This window comes from Paroedura picta, chromosome 4, assembly GCF_049243985.1.
Source record: "Paroedura picta isolate Pp20150507F chromosome 4, Ppicta_v3.0, whole genome shotgun sequence".
NCBI lineage: Eukaryota > Metazoa > Chordata > Lepidosauria > Squamata > Gekkonidae > Paroedura > Paroedura picta.
Genome location: NC_135372.1, coordinates 72,261,592 through 72,282,685, shown reverse-complemented (window position 1 = coordinate 72,282,685; position 21,094 = coordinate 72,261,592). Strand labels below are relative to the sequence as shown.

The 21,094-nt window shown below is 42.3% G+C and overlaps 1 protein-coding gene across 11 annotated transcripts in view; it reads left to right on the top strand.

The window, feature by feature from the left end:
* Positions 1-21,046, top strand: part of LRRC7 (leucine rich repeat containing 7) — a 287,543-nt gene extending 266,497 nt beyond the window's left edge. For 7 of the 11 annotated variants that reach the window (XM_077333350.1, XM_077333354.1, XM_077333346.1 and 4 more), the window contains 2 exons: positions 5,372-5,446; positions 20,457-21,046. In XM_077333350.1, the coding sequence (XP_077189465.1) occupies positions 5,372-5,446; positions 20,457-20,564 (183 nt within the window). In that variant the 3' untranslated portion in view covers positions 20,565-21,046. Of the gene's footprint in view, positions 1-5,371; positions 5,447-15,141; positions 16,837-20,456 lie in introns of those variants that run through there. The other 4 variants (XM_077333345.1, XM_077333348.1, XM_077333344.1 and 1 more) reach the window with 4 other exon arrangements.
* The last annotated feature ends 48 nt before the right edge of the window (positions 21,047-21,094 follow it).

Below are 21,094 nucleotides of genomic sequence, written 5' to 3'. Positions count from 1 at the left end.
ACTATGTACGCTACTCTGAACTTCTTGGAGGAAGGGTGGGAAAAATATGTGAGTATGAGTATGCCTAGGGGTTGTCAGTGGCCAAGCCCATGTACTTTTAATAGCCAAAATTACATTAAGTTGTATAGATGAGAAAAAGCATGCAGAGTTTCAGTCCTTTCTCTGAGTGGAGTCCTTCCCATGCCCATCTGTCTGTATCCCCAAGCCAAGCACTTCACTGTTCCATATAGAAATAGATGACAGCTATTTACTTGTATTTGATAAATTAAGCACATCCAGTCAGAGGCACTGTGGATGGGAGCTGAACCTGCCTGTAGTTTGGATGGGGTGCATATTTTCAACTTTCCCCCCCAGATTGTAGTTGTTTTTTTACCCCTAGAATTAATGGAAGCATCCAAGAACCTAGTCAGTCCGTATCTCCACAGCCTTTCCCAAGCTCTGTTTGTGGTCATTCCAAAGCTTTAATAATATATAATCCTCAATCATTATAAATTACTCTTATGTATTTGTACTCAGTTTGACTACTTTAAATAATTTAAAAAAGAAAATAGGAAAGAATGGTGTTAAATATATTACATCCTAGATCCATATATGTATGAATAGCTCAAAATGTATATGTACTTTCTTCCACTGCCACTCACTCCCAACCTAAGGAATTGCAGACTTTAGGTTCTATCTTCAGTTTAAAGACATCTTCAAATTTAGACTATTCTCCATAGTCTATAAAAGATCTGTGATCAAGTAACGGAATTCCACTACAAGGTTCAAAGGAACACAAAGGTGAAAAGTCAAGAGGGGAGGCAAGAGAAAGAAAGCAATACAGTCAGTATTGGTCCTTGAAGCTTCAAGGCAGGGTCCAAAAGGCTGATAGTAAATTATCCATACAGGAAGCACCTGAGCAATGTGCAGATAGCAGAAATGCAATGCTTATGGGCAGATTCCAGTCCCAGTTTGGCCAAGCAACACTGAAAAACCCAAAGGATACGTTTCTCCCCACAACTAGAAAGACAGGAGGGAGTTAGGTGTGGGTTTGGGTGTATAACCTGACTAATCCAGGGGAACAAAGGAAGGGTGACCTTGTGGTCCTAGGAATAATACTAAATAAGGTAAGCAAGAGAGACTTTAGGGCAGAAGTAATTAATTCTATACTAGCCTCACTAGATATGAATTCCCAACTTCTATTTAAATAAAAGAAATGTGTGTGTGTGCGTATATCTGTATATGCATGTACATATATATGATTGCCTTTAATTAAAGTTGAAGTACTGCTTAATGTACTTATTTTATCCCTTATTTCCAAAATAAGTAAGACATGACCATATGCCATTCTAATTTGTCTCATGTCAGTGTAATTCTTACTTGTAACTCACCATGAGCTGGCTAGTCTGGGAGTGGCGGGTAATATCTTTAACCGCTCCTGTGGAGCGGATTAAATAAAAGGGTAAGGCCACCTGGGGAGGAGTTAGGGCGGGCCCTGAACAGGATAAAAACTCAGAGAGTCCAATCAGGAGCCGCTTTGCGAAGCGCCTTCCTATTGGCCCCTCACCAGGACAGATCAAAATTCCATTCACCCAGCCCAGTCTGGCTGCCAGTCTGCTCCTGACTACCGCAGGGAGAGGAGGTCAACAGGGCTGCCAAGGGGGATGAGAACAGAGGCTTGGACAGGCTGCGCCAGCCCTTTTTGCCCCAAGGCTGTCCTAACTGTCATGTCCAACTGCAAATTGCCTCAGAACCCTGACAGAGCTGGCAGGAAGCTGGTGAGTGTGCTCCCTCCCCCTCCCTTGAGGCCTGCTGCGAAGGAGCCTCTGACAGCCCTGACTGAGGGGAGGGAGGCCTTTCCAAGAGCAACGCAGGGAGCCTGAGGGCCTTCCTTTTGAGGGTGGGGAACTTTCCCCTTCTGCCAAACGGTTGACAGGGAGGCCACAGAAAAGCCCCTTCTCACTTAAAATACTGCTCTCCCCAGAGGTTAGACACAGCGAAGCCATGTGTTTTTCTTCTTTGCAACTCTCTGCAGATTTGAGGCCACTGCACAGCGTTATTCTGCAGAGGAAATTGGCTCTTTTGTCCCCTGTTTCATCTGCACAACAACCCTGGGCAGTAGGCCTCAAGTCCTTCAATTCAACAACAACCTGTGTGGGAAGCCTTAAATGTTTCTTCTCTACCACTACCCTGTCCAAAGTAGCCCTTTCTGCCTGGGGAGCTGATCTTTATACTCTGCAGGTGAGCTGTAATTCCAGGAGCTCTCCAGGCCACACCTGTAGGTTGGCTACCCCTGGGTTGGAAATATTCCTGGAGGTTTGGAGGTGGGACTTCAAAATCATACAATGCCTCAGAGTCCAGCCTTCAAATGAGCCATTTTTACCTGCAGTTGGTAGGGAGTGGTGCAGGAGTGTCCCTCCTTGGCTATGGGCTATGGCCAGCCCTTACCAGCAACTGTTTGTATTCTGGGGCGCAGACAGGCAGACCAGCATCAGTCCTGTGAGTCTGGAAAGTGCAGGAAGATCTAAATAAATATTTACAGCCTGAAACTGTAAATAGAAAACAAGTAAATGTCTGGAGACACATAGTAACTGAAATGACTTATTGGCCTGGCAAATTAAAAAAAAACAGTATAAAAAACCTTACTAAGGTCAAGACTGCTGTGCACAGAGAGTCTTCCTCTTAGGGTTGCCAGCTTCCCTGTGAGGCTCGCTACCCCACCTCCCTGCTATGGGGAGAGAAAGGGAAGACAATTGGAAAATGCTTTGAGACACCTGAGGCCTGCTGGGTCACTGCGGCCCATTCCCAGTTCCCTCAGATCTCTCACAACTCCACATACCTCACAGGTTGACTATTGTGGAGAGACGAATGGAAAAGGTGTTTGTAAACCGCTTTGAGACTCCTTTGGGTAGTAAGCAATAGGGTACAAAAATCCGTTCTTCTCAGGAGCAACCATGAAAGAAGCATGTGGGCACATAACATTTTACCAGCAGTGAAAACATGGGAGACAGAAGGAACAGGGTGGACACCTGTGTACTGTGACTACCCCATGTGTATTAGGGCAGAGGGGCATTTCGGTGAATGTGGCCTAATTCGGTGAATGTGGCCTAATTCACACAAGAAGGGAAATGACGCAGAACTGGGAGGAATTGGTTGCCATGTAATCTTCCCCTAAGAAGAGTCTCCAGTCTGATTTTCCCTTCACATATCTGAGGACATGGCTCTGGAAAGCTCATCTGTAACCACTATGCCAAAATTCCCTAAGGTCAGTCCTCTCCCACACTCAATGAACATTCCACACCACAGGTTCTTGACACCCATATCTCCACACTCATGCCCTCATTTGCCACCATGGCACCACAACACACACATTCAACCCCATGCCCTTACAGACTGGACAACTCCTCTTCCCACTGCCAAGCTCTAGCGCCCGTTGTATTCTTGGATACAATGGGCTTTGCCCCTAGTATCAGATAATAAATAAAATCAGTTGATTTAACCTTGCAAACTAGTACTTTGCTTGCCTTTCATGGAATGCTGCGTGCCTCCCTCTGGTTATTTTGTCCTGCTGCCTGCCTTTGGCTGCCGAATTCCAGTTTCTGCCTAACTCTTCCATTTCTGTGCTTCCTGCATACTTTAGGGTGCTAAGTACAAACCATTTCCTATCTGCTCTGAGCTACTGTTTTTTCCCCTTCCTATGGCTGTAAAATGCCAACTGGATCTAAGGACATCCAATGTCAGTTTCTTTAGAGATTGAGCTGTATGTTTTTGTGGAATCTGTAGCTTGGATCTTGACTGACAGTTCTGCAGGTATAAGGACTCGTGCCCACAGAATGTGATTTTTTTCTGCATCTCCCCTTCATGGTTGTCATGGGGTGGGGGGGAATCTAGCTCTGTAGGGGAACATTCTTACATCATGGAAACTAGGGCATTTAAAATGGCAGTATACACAAGTACTGAGTACCAGCACCTTTTTTTAGGGGGGGATGCTTCTGAGTCCTGTAGGGGAAATTGAATCTCATGCTCCCATTCATTGCCAGGCTACTGACAAAACTTCTTACATCTTCCACCATTTACTATTATTGGCTGTAAGAAATGGAGGATAGAGGAGGGGTGAGAGAAGCTGAGGCCAGGCCAGGCCAGGTGACATACTCATTCTTGGCTAAGGTTCATCAGTCTCCCTTCTATTTTCTGTCTTTCCTTTTAAACAAAATAAATTATATGCCTCAACCACTTTTGCTTTTGCCTTTAATCAGCTATATTCTCCACTTTCCCCCAATCATTTCACTGTACCCCCACATTTAAAAAACAAAGTTGATACACACACACAAACACACACCCTTCTCTTTTGCTGATTAAAAGAATTGGATCCAGAGCAAAATATCTGCTTGCGGTAGAGCTCTTGAACAAGAATAAAAGCATGAAAAAAGGCTGTGGTAGCCACTTGTGCTACATCAAACTAACTGTATCTCCACTTGTGTTTCTGTTTGAATAAGATTGTGTGTAACACATTTCTGGGCATTCTAATATATGGGAGGAATGTCTTGCATAAGTGGAATTGTGCTAAGTCTATTTATGTTTCCACTTGCAAGTTGCTGAATCCAAGCCATTACCTTTTAAATTTCCTCTTTGGAAAGGCTGAAATATCTGATGAGCAGAGAGAAGCTGTGGGAAAAGGGCAGAAGGAAGGAGTGGGGAGACTGATATTAGGATGTACTGTTCATTTTTGAATATATTTTGGAAGGAAAGATTTTCTGATTTGTACATTCCTCTGTGTATGCATAAGCCTGAGGGAGGCAGTACTACTAAATAAATTAGGATTTCCGCATTCAGACTTCATGGCAGGCCAGTGTAAACTGTGGATTGGCAGACCAGTTTAGTACACATCAAGAAATCAGTTTATTGGACAATCGGTTTGTTCAGTCATCACATGAAATCAAAGTTTAATTAATCCATGGTTTGTAAATTGGTTTGACATTATATCTCAGTGACATGCTCTTGCTTCTAAATTATTGTCATTAAATTTTTTCTGGTTCTTAAAACTCAGTCTTCTTGAGCCAGTGTGATATAATGGTTAGACATGAGCTGGGAAGACCTAGAGTCAAATCACATTCAACCCTAAACAACACAAGATAGCATTGGCCCAGCCACTACTAACCTCCATATCAAGATGCTTGTGATGATAAAATGGATAACAAGAGACCCATGTATGTCACCTCTGAGATCTTTGAAGGAAGCACAATGAAAAGTGGGAAAAATTCTTAAGATTCAGCCTAGTAGAATGGTTTTACTCATGCTAGTAGTCTTTTCCCACCTCCCATGTAAGTCATAAAAAACCTTTAGCCTAGTTCTTGGTGATAGTATCCTAACCTTTGTTACTTCTGACTTATAGGGTATCTTTGTTACTAGGGTTCAGTCTGATGGTCCAGCATCCAACTTGCTCCAGCCTGGTGATAAGATTATCCAGGTAAGTGAAATTCTGTACTTCACAAAAGGATGGATTTAGTGCCGTATTGCTCTCTTTCCTGCATGCCCTAAATTAGGTTAAATAGTCCCTCATGGAAAATTAAGTGCTAAAATAATAATAAGCTACAGGAGTAAATTGCTCCCATTATAAATAGATATGAACTCAGTGATGGAGGGAGGGGGCATTTTGTGATTTTGTGCAGAGTGATTGAAAAAGAGATGACATGGCGAGTGAGTCAAAGGGTGACAAAAGCTTTTTGTCCCAGAGGTTATCTCTGGTTAAACTATGGATGTGATTCTGCAGAGCACAGAGCAAAGCATAATGCCTTATTTCAGCAGCACAGTGTACAAGTTGCCTGTTGGGACCCTGGACATACACTGTTAGCTTATGGAGCTTTATTTTCTACTCATTTTAATGTGTTTTACATCAGCTTAATTTATACAGAAGCCAGCTGGTGAGGTGCCTACATATAACTGTGTCAGAACAGTGTTAGCAGAAAAGTAGTGATCTGTACCATGCCCGATTCTGACTATTATGACTGCTGGGTCACAATATTGGAGATAACAGACAAGACTCAAATGTTTTGGAGCAAGCAGGTTTTGGTTTTGGAGCAAAAGTTTTGGTTTTTACGCTATAATTTGATTCCATGTGAATAGACTAAAATTTTTAGCATTTTCATATTAACCATTATATACTAACATACAATTTTACAGAACATCAGTTCTTGTACCCAGTTCACATTTCTACATATTCAAAACAATTTTACCTTCAAATAACGCTGGATATTCAGCTCAGAATATTGCCAATTGCCAGTATTCATCTTCTTTTTACATTTTCTTTGTGTTTAAACTTTTTCCATGCTTATATTTCACTACACATTGCAGTTCTTCTGTATTATCACTAAAGATGAAACATCTCATGTCTATCTGGGTTTAGGTTAAAATGTGGTAGGCTTTAACTCCCAGTGAAGCATAGGTGATTTCAGTAAAAGTAAGGTACTGTTGTAGCTTCTCCAGGCTAATAGCTTTCCTCAGTCTGTTGGTTTTGCAACAATGGAAGCAAGCCTAAACCCCATGTTTTGCAACAATGGCACAAACTGCATCAGAAATACATCCACAGTTCCCATTGCTTGCATAATTATTTACGCATCTGCAATGTAAAAAGATAATTCCAGGAGACATCTGGACACTGTTCTCCAGGACCATAATTTTCCAGTTACTGAAAGCACCGTGTCTTTCTATTCACAGAATGCATTACTGCCATTGTGCCATAGGTTGATTTTATCATTCATTCTTAGACCTTGTTCAGTGAATGGCCGGGGACTCAAGCTTGCTTAAGTCCATTGGGGTAATATGACAGAATATTATAAAATTCGATACCATTCATAAGTACAGCAATCTCTGGCTTTCAATGCACATTTCTCTACACCTGGAGGTCAGGACCCCTTTGAGGGTTGAATGACCCTTTCAAAGGGGTCACAGCAAGGCAAGTAGTTGGGCCGGGGGGGGGGGGTGACACCATCCACACAACAGCCTTGTGCGGTAGATCGTGATAGAGCATTCGTCAATCTGGAGCAGCGGAAAACAGTCAGATCGGCATGGTGGGACAAGAGGCAGAACTGAACTGAGAAACCCCGGAAGAAAATCAGTTTATATAAAATCATAAACAATGGATCTTCATATCATTGGTCAGTTTTGGTTTAATTTTTGGGAAAGAACACTTGCATGATTTTATGGTTGGGGGTCACCACAACATGAAGAATTGTATTAAAGGGTCGCGGCATTAGGAAGGTTGAGAACTACATATTGAGCAGCCACTTATTCTAATTTATAGCTTGTTTTGTCATCAATACAGTTACGGCATACTTTCAGTATTCTGAGTGCATTATCACTGTAGTAACCTGCTTGGGAGATAGAAAAGGACCACAGAAAGTATTGTTCTGAGATACACCCTGAAATTCTAGTTAACACAGTGATACCTGAAGATCCATCATTCACAGTCATAGCCCTAAGGCTAATCTTTCTTGCAATAAATTGCATTACAAAAGGCATACAAGCAAAGGATGTGCATTTGAGAATAATTATTTAAAAGTTACTTTTTGTTATTACAGTAAACCATTCAACAGATCAATGGAACAGAATATAATTGTAAACCTGAAAGTCTATTTATATAGGAACTTTACAGATAAACCTTTCTTATCATGTAAATAGAGTATGCATCAAAGAAAGGCAAGCTTATCAAAAGTTAATCTTATAATTTGCTGCTGATATGGAAGCTTAACCCATAATGGTAACAGAGTCCTCATGTACAGTGTCTTGTAGCTTTTAGATCAATGTACAGTTAATGCCAAGATTTAGTTTATTTTTAAAAAACTAATTCATTTGGCAGTGGGAATACCTGTTAAGGAAGTAAAACTACAATATTTCTGCTGCATGTAGGGTGAGGATTTTAGAGGTTTTAGCATATGCCTATCTTATAGAATATAGTCTTTCTTTTCTTTAACCCAGTGGTCCCCAACCACCGGGCCACGGCCAGGTGCTGGGCCATGAAGGCCCTGGCACCAGGCCGCGGCTCCATCTCCCCGCCTCCCCCCCCCCCCCGCAGTAAGAAACTTCCCAGGCCGCAAGCTTGCGTCCTGGCAAGCTTCTTTCTGTGGGGGGGGGGGAGTCTTACTGACAGATCTATTTTCTTTTATACTGAAGTAATTAAAGTTTTAATCACAGTTGTGATACCCAGACGTCTAAGGTGACTTCCTTTAAGGGTATTGTGTGTAGAGCCGATCAGGGTGACAAAGTTGCAGGAAGCCGAGTGGCCCAATGGCAATGTAATCTGGTGTTTAGGGACTCTATGAAGATGTAATATACCTGCAGTTGAAGGTGGGCAGCAGAAGTGTTCTGGAGAAGCCCAGCACTGAGATACAAATTGGGTGGGACATGCCAAGTTGACCTGAAAAGCTGCAGTACCCAGTGGTGTCATGCTGGTTGCAGATTTTTTGGTTTATTAGTAGTCGGAACAGCACAGTCCATGAGAATGCTTTTGCTTAGCCCTTGATGATTGAAGTTTGCATGGTTTCTTATTTTATTTTCAACTAGTAATAAAGCCCGCTGTATGCCGAATACAGCGGGTGCTAGAAACTGACCTTGTCGGGCGGCGGCTCTCTTGGGTGGCTCTCTCGGGCGGCTCTCTTTTGGGGCAGGCGGCGGCTCTCTCGGGCAGGGAGCCCCGGGCAGCCGCGCTCTGCGCGACTGCCGGGGGTTCCCTCGGGCAGCGGCCTGACGCTATGCTAAGTAGGCAGCCCTGCCTAGCAACTGAAATCATTGGTGCCCTGCCATCCATGGAGGGACCATCCGAAATGACTGGTACCCTGCCATCCGTGGAGGGCCTGACCAAAGGACTGAGATGATGTCCATCAGCGGCCACACTGGAGAATTTGATCTGGCAGTTCCTATCAAGTGGGATTCATACGGCACTCACCTAGCCTGTTTCTAGGAGCAAATAAGATCACTGAGCTCGAAATGAAGTGTGACACCCTGCTCAGTGCATGAACCAATGTCAGCGGAACCCACCACTTCTCAGGATGTCTTGTTTTCCCCAGACTGTTCTAAGGACGATTCCTCTGGCACTGCCACAACTGCTAGCAGAGATGCACTGGTTCCTACTGGCTGGCTCATCAATACAACTTCACTGTTTTCAATGGTTGTGCTTGCAGCCACAGTACCTTCAGTGTGGATAAAGTTTCATTTTTACTTATGAGGGGAAGGATGTTATGTCCATGGGCAGTTTGTTGACTATTCTAAGGATATGCACGTGAGGCCTAGACCTGGATTCTAAGGCCGCTGTTGTGATTCTCCAGAATGACTAAAGGAACCAATCATTCGAGGGGTATGACCCAATCCCAAACATACATTATAAACAATGGAGTGTTGATTAACCAAGTATTTCAGGCTTAACAGTTCTGCCTATTGCGGTCCAGTTCTTTTGTGTGCAACTGAGCTGCCTAGTGGTTTGGAGCTGGAGTGTCCGTGTCTGAACCCAGAGACTTAATGCAAGCAGAATTAGAAATATCTTAACTTGTATTTTTGGAAAGAAGACCTCTCTGGCTAATAGTGCTCAGAGGAAACTTAAAGAGCCGTTCTGTCTCACTTGGGAGAATACTGGGGAAAGTGCAATCTTCAACGGGGCATTAGGCTTACCATAAAACCGACCAGGCTGTTGTCTCTGTGCACTCTGTAATGCAGTGGTCCCCAACCTTTCTGAGGCTGGGGACCGGCAGGGCATTGGGCCGCGCCCGCACGGGCTGCGCCCACGCATCGGGCCGCGCCCGCCGAGCCACACCCGCGCATTGGGCCGCGCCCGTGGGCCACGGCCGCATATCGAGCCGCGCCTGCGGGCCACGCCCGTGGACAGCCATGAGGAGATCGTGCTGCGTCGACGCCTGCGAACATAGCCCTGCGTCTGCCCCAAGAGGGGTCCGAGTAGAGGCTGGACTACAGCGGGGGTGAGGGGGCGGGGCCGCCGGCGGACTGTTTCTCCCCGGAACCTTGTTGGCTGCACGATCAAGCGAGAGGCGGCGCCGCAGAAGCCGGGGCAGGAAGCGAGCTGGGAGCGGCTGCGAGGACATGGCGGAGACCATTGTAAGTTGGGGGCGAGGGGGCGGCGCTCGGGGGCTGCGGCCTGCGTGGGAAGAGCGGGGCCTCTTCCTCCGGGGAGCCCGAGCGGCGCCGCTTTGCCGTGCGAGTTTGCGGTCCTGGGCTCCGCCGTGCCCCGAATCCTCCGCTGCGTGGCTGACACTTTTGCCCTTCTCTCCGCTCCAGCCCCGGGAGAGAGGCGTTTGGCTCCTTTGGCTCTCTTACCCCCATGGCCATTCTAGGGAGGAAGGGATCTTTTCCACTCCTTGGAGAGTTCTGGATTGTGAAGTCCGCAGCTCAGTTTTGTTTTTCTTTCTGCGACGGTTCGAGCGGGCTTTAGGCGGAGAGGCTGTTTGCCTTTCGCCCCCCTCTCCCCCTCCCAGTTTTAAAATGCTTTAATGCCTTAAAGTCGGCAATGTGAGGAATGTTGAGTTGCCGGAAAACACAGAGGACATCGCTTGCATCTCTTTTGGCTCTCTTTTGGGGCAGGCGGTGGCTCTCTCAGGCAGGGAGCCCCAGGCAGCCGCGCTCTGCGCGGCTGCCGGGGGTTCCCTTGGGCAGCGGCCTGACGCGGTAAGAGGCGCTTTGCGCCTCTCGGCGTGTCAGCCCAGGAGCAACTGTGAGCCATGCTGCGCGCGGCTCGCAGTTGCTGGGGCTGGGAATCAGAGGGACCAATCGGCAGGCGCTTTACGCCTGCCGATTGGTCCCTCCAATTGTCTGTCATGAGAAAGGGTCCAATCTGGACCCTTCCTCATCCCGGACACATCCCGCCCCAGAACGCCTTACTCTTTTATTTAGTCCATGGTGCCCGTGGCGCCACAGGCGGTGTTCAGATGATGATGTAACATTTGATTTCAAATTTTGCTATAGACCAACACAACCACTGACAACCTCTCCATAAATTTTCTTAACTGCTTTTTCAGTAGGCATGTTATCTCATTCACAGAAGACTTAAACCTTGGGAATAAAATAATACAGAAAGTGGTCTAAAGTACTATTTTGACCACTCCTATAGGCTGAATCAACCATTAGTCTTTCACTCTTAGCCAGTGTTGAATGAGCCAGCCTAGTAGACCCTTGATGTTATGAGTGTAGTCTTTTGTTTGCACTTTTGTTTGCATTTTTAAGTATGCTGTATTTTGGGGGGTTTTGTAAACATCCTTGGGTCCTCACTGGGGGGAGAAGTGGGGTAAAATGCCTAAATACGTAAACAAATCTGAAATATCAGTGGCATGTTGACTGCTATGCAGTAGCTATTACTGAAATTTCTTGAGGAAGAGGATCCGCAGTGCCATTAATCTGTGCCCAACCATGCGTGCTGTAGTGCTGAACCAGAAAAAAAATGTATCAAATTTGAAATGTGGCTTATTGCTGCATCAGCGTTCAATCTCATCTCTCTTATTCTCCACCTTTTTATGGGGTAACCAGAGAGGGAATTTTCTGTGGTGCTGAGGAATTCTCAATTCAGATTTATTCTGAAAAGTACTCAGGTCATGTAGCTATGTGTTCCAAGGATGTAATGCTATTTTTCTGAATACATGGAGCAGCGTCCTACCTGCAGTGTGACATGATCTAGTGTAGATAAAGGCTTGATTCTGCTGCATGTGCAAGTTGGGCTAAACAGGCAACAGACAGAGGCCACAGCCATTCAGATTGCCATCTATGGGCCCTACTTCTGAGTAGGGGCCCCACTTAAGCAGCTCTCTGGAAACACAAAACCAGTGCAAGTCAGGGGAGGAAATGCTGCACCATCTTCCTGTTGTGCAATGCAGGGAGTTTTTAATGTAGTGGGGCATTCAGATATGATCTCACCTCTGGCCCAAAACAGTGCTCTCCATTGTGCTACCTAAGAAAGCATGCATAGTATTATTCTATGAACAGCTAGGGTGGGGGGAAAACTTGCCGCTGTAAAACAGACTACATATATAAAACAGAGAGAGAGGGAGAGAGAGAACTGGCATTTTTTAGAAAAGACAGATATACTTAGCGTCCAGTATGTTCAGCAGGACATAAGCGGAAGTTGCAAGAGAGCTTTTCTGACAGCTGTGCTTCCAGTATGTTAATTTCCATGACTCTTGCTAGAAATTCCCTGTGGATTGAACACCTAATAAGTCCAGCTTCATAATAATCCAAAGTATAATTGGATTGAATTGAAACCCTGATTGAGAAAGCCTGTAACAGAGGTTGCCATGTGTTAAGTGTCATACAGAAAAGTTATTGTCATGTTAACAGTGAAGGAAGATTAGCGTCCAGTCTTTATAAAGATCTAAGGCAATGATTCAGCTTTTCTTTCACTGTCAGAAAACGCTGCTGATGTGTATTGACTATATGGCAAATCAATGCAGATTTCATAAATGCTGTTCAGTCACATACCCGAAATCTGAATCTGCTTAATAGCAGTGCTTACAATCTCAGATTTACTGTGTGAAATATAGACAACAAAAGTGGTATAAAATTAAACCAAAGTAGTCAATTTTTCTTTATGTCCTTATGGATGCTGGAAAAGGTGACACGTATGATTTATCACATTGAAATGAGAAATGATAATTAATTAGGAGAGGAAGAACCTCAGAAGGTAATCTCCTATCAGCACTTAGAGCTGACCTGACTTGTTCCAAAATATCAACTGTCCCATCATGGTTAATCTGTACACAGCTCTTTGTGGTCTCTGTGCCATCACATCTTTGGGATTTTGTGATGGCCCAGAGTCCTCATTCGGAACCTCCTAGAGCTAAAAAAGAATTAGTGTGTGACCCCACACACACACCTTGGACTTATATCTTGTGCTTCAGGTGGGCAGGCTATGCTCCTTACTCGGTTCTTTGTTGGCTACTACAGTAGGAGCTACCTTGAAGAACTTAACTGTTGTTTTTTCTTAAAGATCTCACTTCACAACTGTTTTAGAAGAAGTAAATAAAGTAGAATGTAAGTCATAAAACTGTGGAGTAGTATTCAACATTTAAATGTATAGCTTGTAGGGGGGAAATCCCTTCTATTGACAGTCATAGCTTCTGCCTCTTTTGTTTAGGAGAATGTCATAGATACTAGCTAGCACTGCTATAATTTTTCCAAACAAGCTAAATATAACCAGGACTTACATTTAGAGCCTTTTTGACCGATTATGCACGGACCGGAAAGCCCGACGTGGCGGTGACAGGGCTTTGGGATTATGCCCGAGGTCACCGTCATCCGAGGCCTGGCCCGACCCAGGCCATGGGAAGACCCGCATTAAAGGAATGCAGGTTCTTCCACAATCCGGGGAGCACAGCGGGCTCAGGCAAGGGCTGGGTCGGGCCAGCCCTGTGCATAATCGGAGATGCCTCTTGCTCCTGCCAGCTCCGTGGCTCCGCGGAGCAGACAGGGGCATCCCCCCACCCCCACCATGGTGGGAGAGTAGCATGCTGCTCCCCACCATCATGCAGCAGGGGGGCTATGCCCCCGATCCCCCCTCCGCTGCCACTGCCGGCGCTTCAGCACACAGCTGCGCTTCCAGCTCCGCATTGCCAGGGCAGCCAGCATGCACCCCGGAAGGTCTGCCCCCGTGTATAATCAGGGGATGGCAGGACTTTCGGTTCCAGCTCAACGTCACGGCAGCAGCTCAGTGTAGCTGCCGCTGTGCATAATCGGTCATTATTACTCTTTTCCATATCACAATGGCTGGATTCTCTGATTTGCCCAGATTTCCAGGTTCACTTTTAATGTGTTAAAGACATCATTATCAGACTTCCTTTATTTCCCATTTTCACCCTGTAAGTGTTGGGTGAGCTAATGCGTAATGGACTGTGTTAGTAGCATTGCTGCTAAAATTCACTAGTTGCAGAACGTGTCTGAAATAGAATAAATGATGACCCAGAGAGAATAGTGGGATTCATCAACTTCATTGCATATTGTGTTAAAGCACTATGAAGGTTGGGAATCAAATCATTGACCTTCCTTGGATGTGACTTCATGTGAGGCTTGCTCAAAATACCTTGGTCTTGTGAAGCTAGGTTCGCAACCTCACGGGGAAGTGTTTATCTTTTGTGCCCACTTTCATATGAGAACATTCCTGTCATATGAGAACATTCATAAGAAGCATTCTCTTGATGGCTTTGAACTGATTATTAAACTTGGTGTGGTAGTTGAGAGCGGTGCCTTCTAATCTGGCAAGCCAGGTTTGACTCCCTGCTCCTCAACATGCAGCCAGCTGGGTGACCTTGAGCTCATCACAGCCCTGTTAGTGCTGTTCTCACAGAGCAGTAATACCAGGGCTCTCTCAGCCCCACCTACCTCACAGAGTGCCTGCTGTGGGGAGAAAAAGGGAATTATAAACCACTTTGAGTCTCCTTCTGTTTGAGAAAAATAGGGTATAAAAAACAGCTCTTAATGGATAATATACACTTTTATTCAGTTGTACAATTATGTGTTTCAAGTTTTCATGTACCCGCCTTTCTCATAAGTATCACAGAATCCAAGGCAGTTAACAACAACTGGGTTAAAAGAATTAGAACAGGTATAAAATATATTAATTTCAAAACCAATTTAAAACCACTTCATATCCCATTAAAAAGGTTCAGTTATGTTGAAGAATAAGGGCCAAAGAATCCTTTCGTTTAACAGACAACTGAAACAAATATGTTGAAATCTGCTTTTCTTTCTTTAAAAAAAGCTGGGAGATAAGCACAGGCTTAAGGAATTTTCAGCAGCCTTTATCCACTTACCCTCATTTCCTTTCAAAATTGCCCATCTCATCACCTGCACTTGATTTTGGCAAACTTTGGTTTAAGCACTGACATGCTGCTGTCCCATTGAGTTTGGCCTTGAATTCATTACCCTGTTAGAAATCAGCTCTGCCTTTGTTAGTGAGCAAATGGCCAAATATAGAAAATGGCCAAATACAGAATTCCTATTCCAGGATTTGGTTGAGCACTTCTGTGTCATGTGATTACCCTGTTAGGGATGCTCCTTAACATATAGATTGTGTCTTATGTCTCTAGTAGAAATTGCTGGCATTCAAAATACCAATTATCAGTGGAGTGGGCAGTGGCAAAGTAGCCAAACCACAGCCACAATACTTTCCTTTTTCAGATTTCAGAACCTGCTTATTACTCTGACCTCTGGCCAACAAACCTGGGGTGGTTCCATGGTAAGTTTTACAATAAATTTAAACAAATGATTATTTTGTAAACCAAAATTGGCAAATGAGGTTCTGAAATACATTTGTTCTTATTGCAGATGGCAATGAGTATACATGAATCTGTGAATATCTCCTAACCCCCGAAAAAAATCATCTGAAAAAAAATCACCTCACACAGCCCTCTTATAAAGCATCATCAGAACGTCTGAGTTAAGGAAACAGGGATGAATATTGTTTGCCAGCCTCATACATTGCTATGGCTCATCAACAAAGACATTTCCAGTAACAACAGCTACTTCTGAGTCCAATAGCTCCAATGGCACAAACCAGTTAAAGTTGTTATTTGAAGGCCAAATTAAAGGAAAATGTATTATCCAAGATCATCCTCATTTTCTCGGAGGTCTAGCATGCATCTTATTAAAGGCAATTACTTTCTAGGCTAATGTATGAAAAAGATCATATATGATCTGTTGGTTCAGTATTGTAGCTCAGTTTCACCTATTTTGGGAAAATTACTATTTTGACATTAAATATTTGACATACAGTTAATGTTTTAAGGACTGCAACCATGCGAGCTTGGAAGTATAACTGTGCCACTTCAGGATGGAACCAGATAGGCTTGGATTTATTCACAAAGTATTTCCTTGCATCAGGAAGTTTTGAGGCCCTAAGTTTCACTTTTATTTCCTTTGGGTTTGTGTACTTCTGAGAAAATTATAGCATATGCCTTCTTTAATACTGCCCTAAATAACACATTTGTTTCAGAAGATGATGACTAGGATTCTGTTTGCTTTCTCTGCCTCCATTTGTGACATTCATCTTATAGCATGTGCCATTTTAGCAGTGAAGTTTAAGAGCGTTCACATATTCATATACTCTTTGCAGCCAACAACATCTAATTTTCAGGCAAAAGTGTAGAAGGAGGAGGTCCTGAGGCTGAAAAATCATCTGTGATAAAATAAATTATACCAGCCAACAACCCATATATCAAATGATTCATGCTGCATGTACAGGGAATATGTTCTGAGTCAATGGTTTAAATGCTGGGATAGGAACCATTTCTTATGGTTGCACTACATCAAGATCTGAGAAACAGAACCAAAAATGGAAATGAGTTTTCTTGTTTCCTGTCAGAGGACCATCTGAAACCCATCCCTTTAAAAAAAAAAAAATAACTATTCTAGAAAAAATGGATACAAATTAGGGGGGGTTGGTCCTTAGGTTGGAAGCCAGAATTTAGGCCATCCAATGAGAAAGGGACATGTGCAGACAGATGTCTTTGTACCAAGGCCATTTATTATAACATGAAGGACCATCAGCCTTTACAAAATACCCAGAATCTGAATGGAGGTCAGCATCAAGCTGGCTGCCAGAAAGTAGTTCTCTGAGATTTTGCACACTTAATTCAAGGCTTCATTGAATGTCTTTAATCTGTCTGGAATTTGTACTCTTTCTCTTAAATTATTTTCTTGCTATTTGTTAAAACAATATTGAAACAAATTAAAGGGTTTTCTCTTTAATGTCTGAGCTCTCTTTTCATTATGACACTTCTTGCTTCCTTAACAGAAGAGCAGTATATTTGATTATTCTTACATTATAAAACCACACTGTTTTTGTAACTTTGATGCTATATCTTCTCACTTTCACTCCAAACACCTAGATGTAGATAAATGCCCTAATTTTATAATCCCCTTGGGAGTATGTGAATCTCTGGATCATGTACAACCCTTTTCCAAGTACAGGGATTTCCCACTTTCATAAATGAGGAGGACAGATCAATGCATGATAACAGAACTGTGATCACCATTGAAGTGAAAAGGGGAAATCTGAACAAGCAGATCTGTATGCACATGATTCTAGATTAGAATCAAGTTGTAATAGGCAATGCTATTTGGAGGGATCCAAGAGTTTTTAAAGTCATGTCCAACATTTTGGACAGCAATCTTTTTGGATTTCTTAAACTTTTCCCCTCCTTTGAACATCATCTCCCACACCATATCACTCAGTGACTTGGACATAACACACACACAAAATGGTTTATTTTAACCATGGATACTTTGTGAAATCAGGATGCATCTTAAAGACAGCTGATCAAATACTGGTATACCTGAACAAATGCTAATTTAATTAACTCTGGATTGAACTAGGATGTGCATTTTGACATCATGTGAGGTAATACCACTATTTTCTGTGATGTTACCACCACCTTAATATGTAGGCATCAAGTCCTTAGACCATGCAAACATGGGTCAAATCTTTTCTAATCCATCATTCAAGCTACTATCTCAAAAAGTTGTGACATTAAGAGCAAGGGACTACATATACTGTTTAGAGTTCAGTGGATCTATATTACAAACTGCTTTTGAAAGTTCTCTCCAATTCAAAAGTAGTTTGATGTATGGCACATTGTACTGTTAATATTCATAAGTGTGGGTGCCAGTCTAGTTGCAAAAAACTTGTGACCATTTTTTGGCACTAAGAAATCATTAATAGTATGTTCATATAGAGAGGCTAAAGAAACTTGTGTCTTTGACATATATTCTGACCAGTGATGAACAAACTTGAGTTCAGAAGAAGTCCTCCTATAAAAATGTCCCTATAAACTGTCGTCCTACAAAATGATTGACATGAGTTTATTTTAAAAACAAAATTAAGCAGAGGTATAAATAAAGGCAGTGTATTTGCAATGCCTCTTATCATCTAGGGCCAGAGATTTTCACCCACTTCCAGGCACAGAGAAGGAGGAAAAAATGGAAAAAAAATTTTTTTAACCAAAGTTGAAACAAATTTGGAACAATAATCTAAAATAATTTAGGATGAAGCCTGGAGAATCAAATAGACATATGTAAAATTATGTATATCATTTATATATAACTTGGAATAAATTGACAACCTTCTGTTAGCAAAAATGCAAGAAAGAAATGGCAGAAAATGAATGCTGTAACTAAGAAATGTTCACATTAGCACACATATTGAATTTGACAGTGTTGGAATTTTATACAGGTCAGATAAATTAGAATTAATTCTGTTAATGCCTATAGGAGTACTTTATATCACATTAATTCCAAAAGCCATTATGACGTTACTGGAAAACAATGAACATATTGTCCTCAAGCCTGCACAACAATGTGGAATTGTCGTCTAACTCACTGCAGTATTCTGCTTACTGATTAATCTGTGTTTACTCAGATGGGTAGCTACTCTTCAGGGTTTCAGATAGAAGTTTACACTTCACCTATTTACCTGTTCCTTTCAACTGGAGATGCCAAAAATTAAACCTAGGATTTTCTGCATGCCAAGTAGATGCTCTATCTCTATGCCCCTTTCCCAAAGGGCATTCATTTCTTAAAGCTACTGGCACTACTTCCATTATTTGTAGGATTTAGATTTCAGATTTTTCTCAAGTTTGTAGAAAGATCTAGCTTGTCTTTTCATGGCCCTAGTCTTGGGATTTAAGTGTCTGCAGAGGGGATATTGTTGAGAATTAGATATATTGATAGTCAAAGAAGGACGCTTTATTCTTCATTACTACCAGGCTCTATGATAGACTGAAAGAGCAATCAGTGAGTCTCAAGTCTCTTTAATTCAGAAGGCTACAGGAAGAAAGTAATAGTATGCCATAAAGCTATAGCAGTTCTTTTGCCTCTAGTGGAACCTTCTGGTGATTGAAAGTCTCTCATGGGCATTTTCTTTATTTCCTTACTTTACCTAGTTCCTTCTTGCGCCTTCTTGCTCCTCCCTGTCTCATTTCAACAGTATTTCTCAGTATTTCATAAATACATATGTGGGGGAGGAGGGGGGGCTGTTAGAAAACAATTCTTACCCCAGTTCATATTTCCAGTTAAACTTTTGTTTTTCCTCGCTGCAGGCTCAAGTATCCATCATATAACCAGTTTGAAAAGAACAAAGATGTGCACCCAAGTCTACCAATATGCAGACATGGATACACTTTGTTTTTTTAAAAAACTTGCCTAGCTGAAGCCTTACAAATGCTGTGGTACATCCTGCTTCTTGGTGAAAACAGCAATGGATGTTACCTCCATAAGTGAAAAAGCACTGCTTTTGATATCAAGTACATACATACAATAGATAGACACACAATGCAGTATTAGTATAAGTAAATAAACCATATCCGTAAATAAACCATAATTCTTAGCTTTTCAGAAATGTCAGCCAGTAGCCCTTGATAACTGATAGAATACAACTCTAGGTACAGCTGTGTCAGTCATTATCAGTTTTATGTAAAATCTGGATCCCTAAGACACTTTGTTTTCATTTTACAACCCTCATGAGTTAGGATTTTGATGATAGGAAAGCTATGTCTATTTATAAAGCTATAGTCAGAATCTGCCCATTTGACATTTTCACACTGATTCTGATATTACCTGTCCTCATTCTATAATTTTCCTAGCACCTGTTTCTTTTTTTCTCCCTTGCTGGTTTGCTTTTAAAAATTCCAAGCTAAACCATTAAACAAAATACAGTATTTGCTGGCGTATAAAACTACTTTTCCCCCCTGAAAAACATGCCTCCAAGTGGGGGGGGGGGTCGTCCTATACGCTGGGTGCACTTCAGTTGGGATAGACATAGCTGCCCATAGTGGCCCATAGTACTGTAATGTAATGTAACAAACTCTATATTTTGAGTGGAAATGTTGGGGGGTTGTCTTATACGCCCAGTCGTCTTATACGCCGGCAAATACGGTATATGCTTTTTCATGGACAACGTGGGTTTGTTTAGCAGAAAATCTGACATTGGTTTACATGGCTGATGCATGCTCCCACATGCTTGGCATTAAAGTTACTGCTGTTGTCACTCCATGATTGTTCCAGTCCACATGTTGATCTTCCTGTGCAGCAGTGCCCATATGAAGATCTCTCCAAAAGATGGCCAGGGCTAATCACTTGAAAATAGGGGAGGTGAATGAACTTGGTGCACTCAGCTCTCACACATGAGACTGGCATTGCCAGCTCTGACGGCTAATGTGTAGTGGGTCCAATGCAGCAAGTTCCAGTTGATGGCTGGAGGATCTTTTTTTTCTCTGAGTTGTCCTCATTGACAAAGCTCTATAAACTGAAAGCATCAGAAACTAATATAACAGTCATAAAACAAATGTGGGTGTAATTTGAAGATGGTTACATTACAGGGGGGGGAGAGTATGAGGGACCCACTCTTCAGCTATTCCTATATTATTGTATTACTTGTACCGATCTTCATGCTCTGTGTGGCCACAATGATTGTTTGTTTGTTTGTTTGTTTGTTACAGGCAAATGGACACAGTTTTGTACATATGGAACATGAAAAAGCTGTATTACTACTGAAGAGTTTCCAGAACACAGTAGATCTAGTTATTCAACGTGAGCTTACTGTCTAAATATTTTTATAAATAGTAAAATATCCTAGCCAGATTGAATGTTTAATTAAATGCAAATTTATATATAATATATAAATATATATAAATATAGAGGAAACAAATTTTTGCCAATTGCTGGACCAATGGCAAATATAGTGCCAAATGTATTATACTGTATGTCAGTACTTGATCATCCTGGGGGAGAATAACTATATAAATACCATTTCCACATTATGTATTAGTTTTCATTGTATGCTTCTGGCTGTGCAGCGTTGCCAGCTACTTTTTCATAATCTTTTAAATTTATTTCTGGATATGATGTAATTTCAGAATACACCAGGGCATTCAAGCTCTTTACAAATTCTGCTGTCCATTAGAAATACTGCCTCAAAGTTGTGTATGCTTTTAGAAAGCAAACAACACAATTATTCCCATTGAATTGTATCAAAAGTTAAATATGAATGATTTATAAAAATATTTTCATATTTTCATAAATATATATATATATATATATGTCAAATCATTATTAAGTTATGTATGCCTTATGTAAT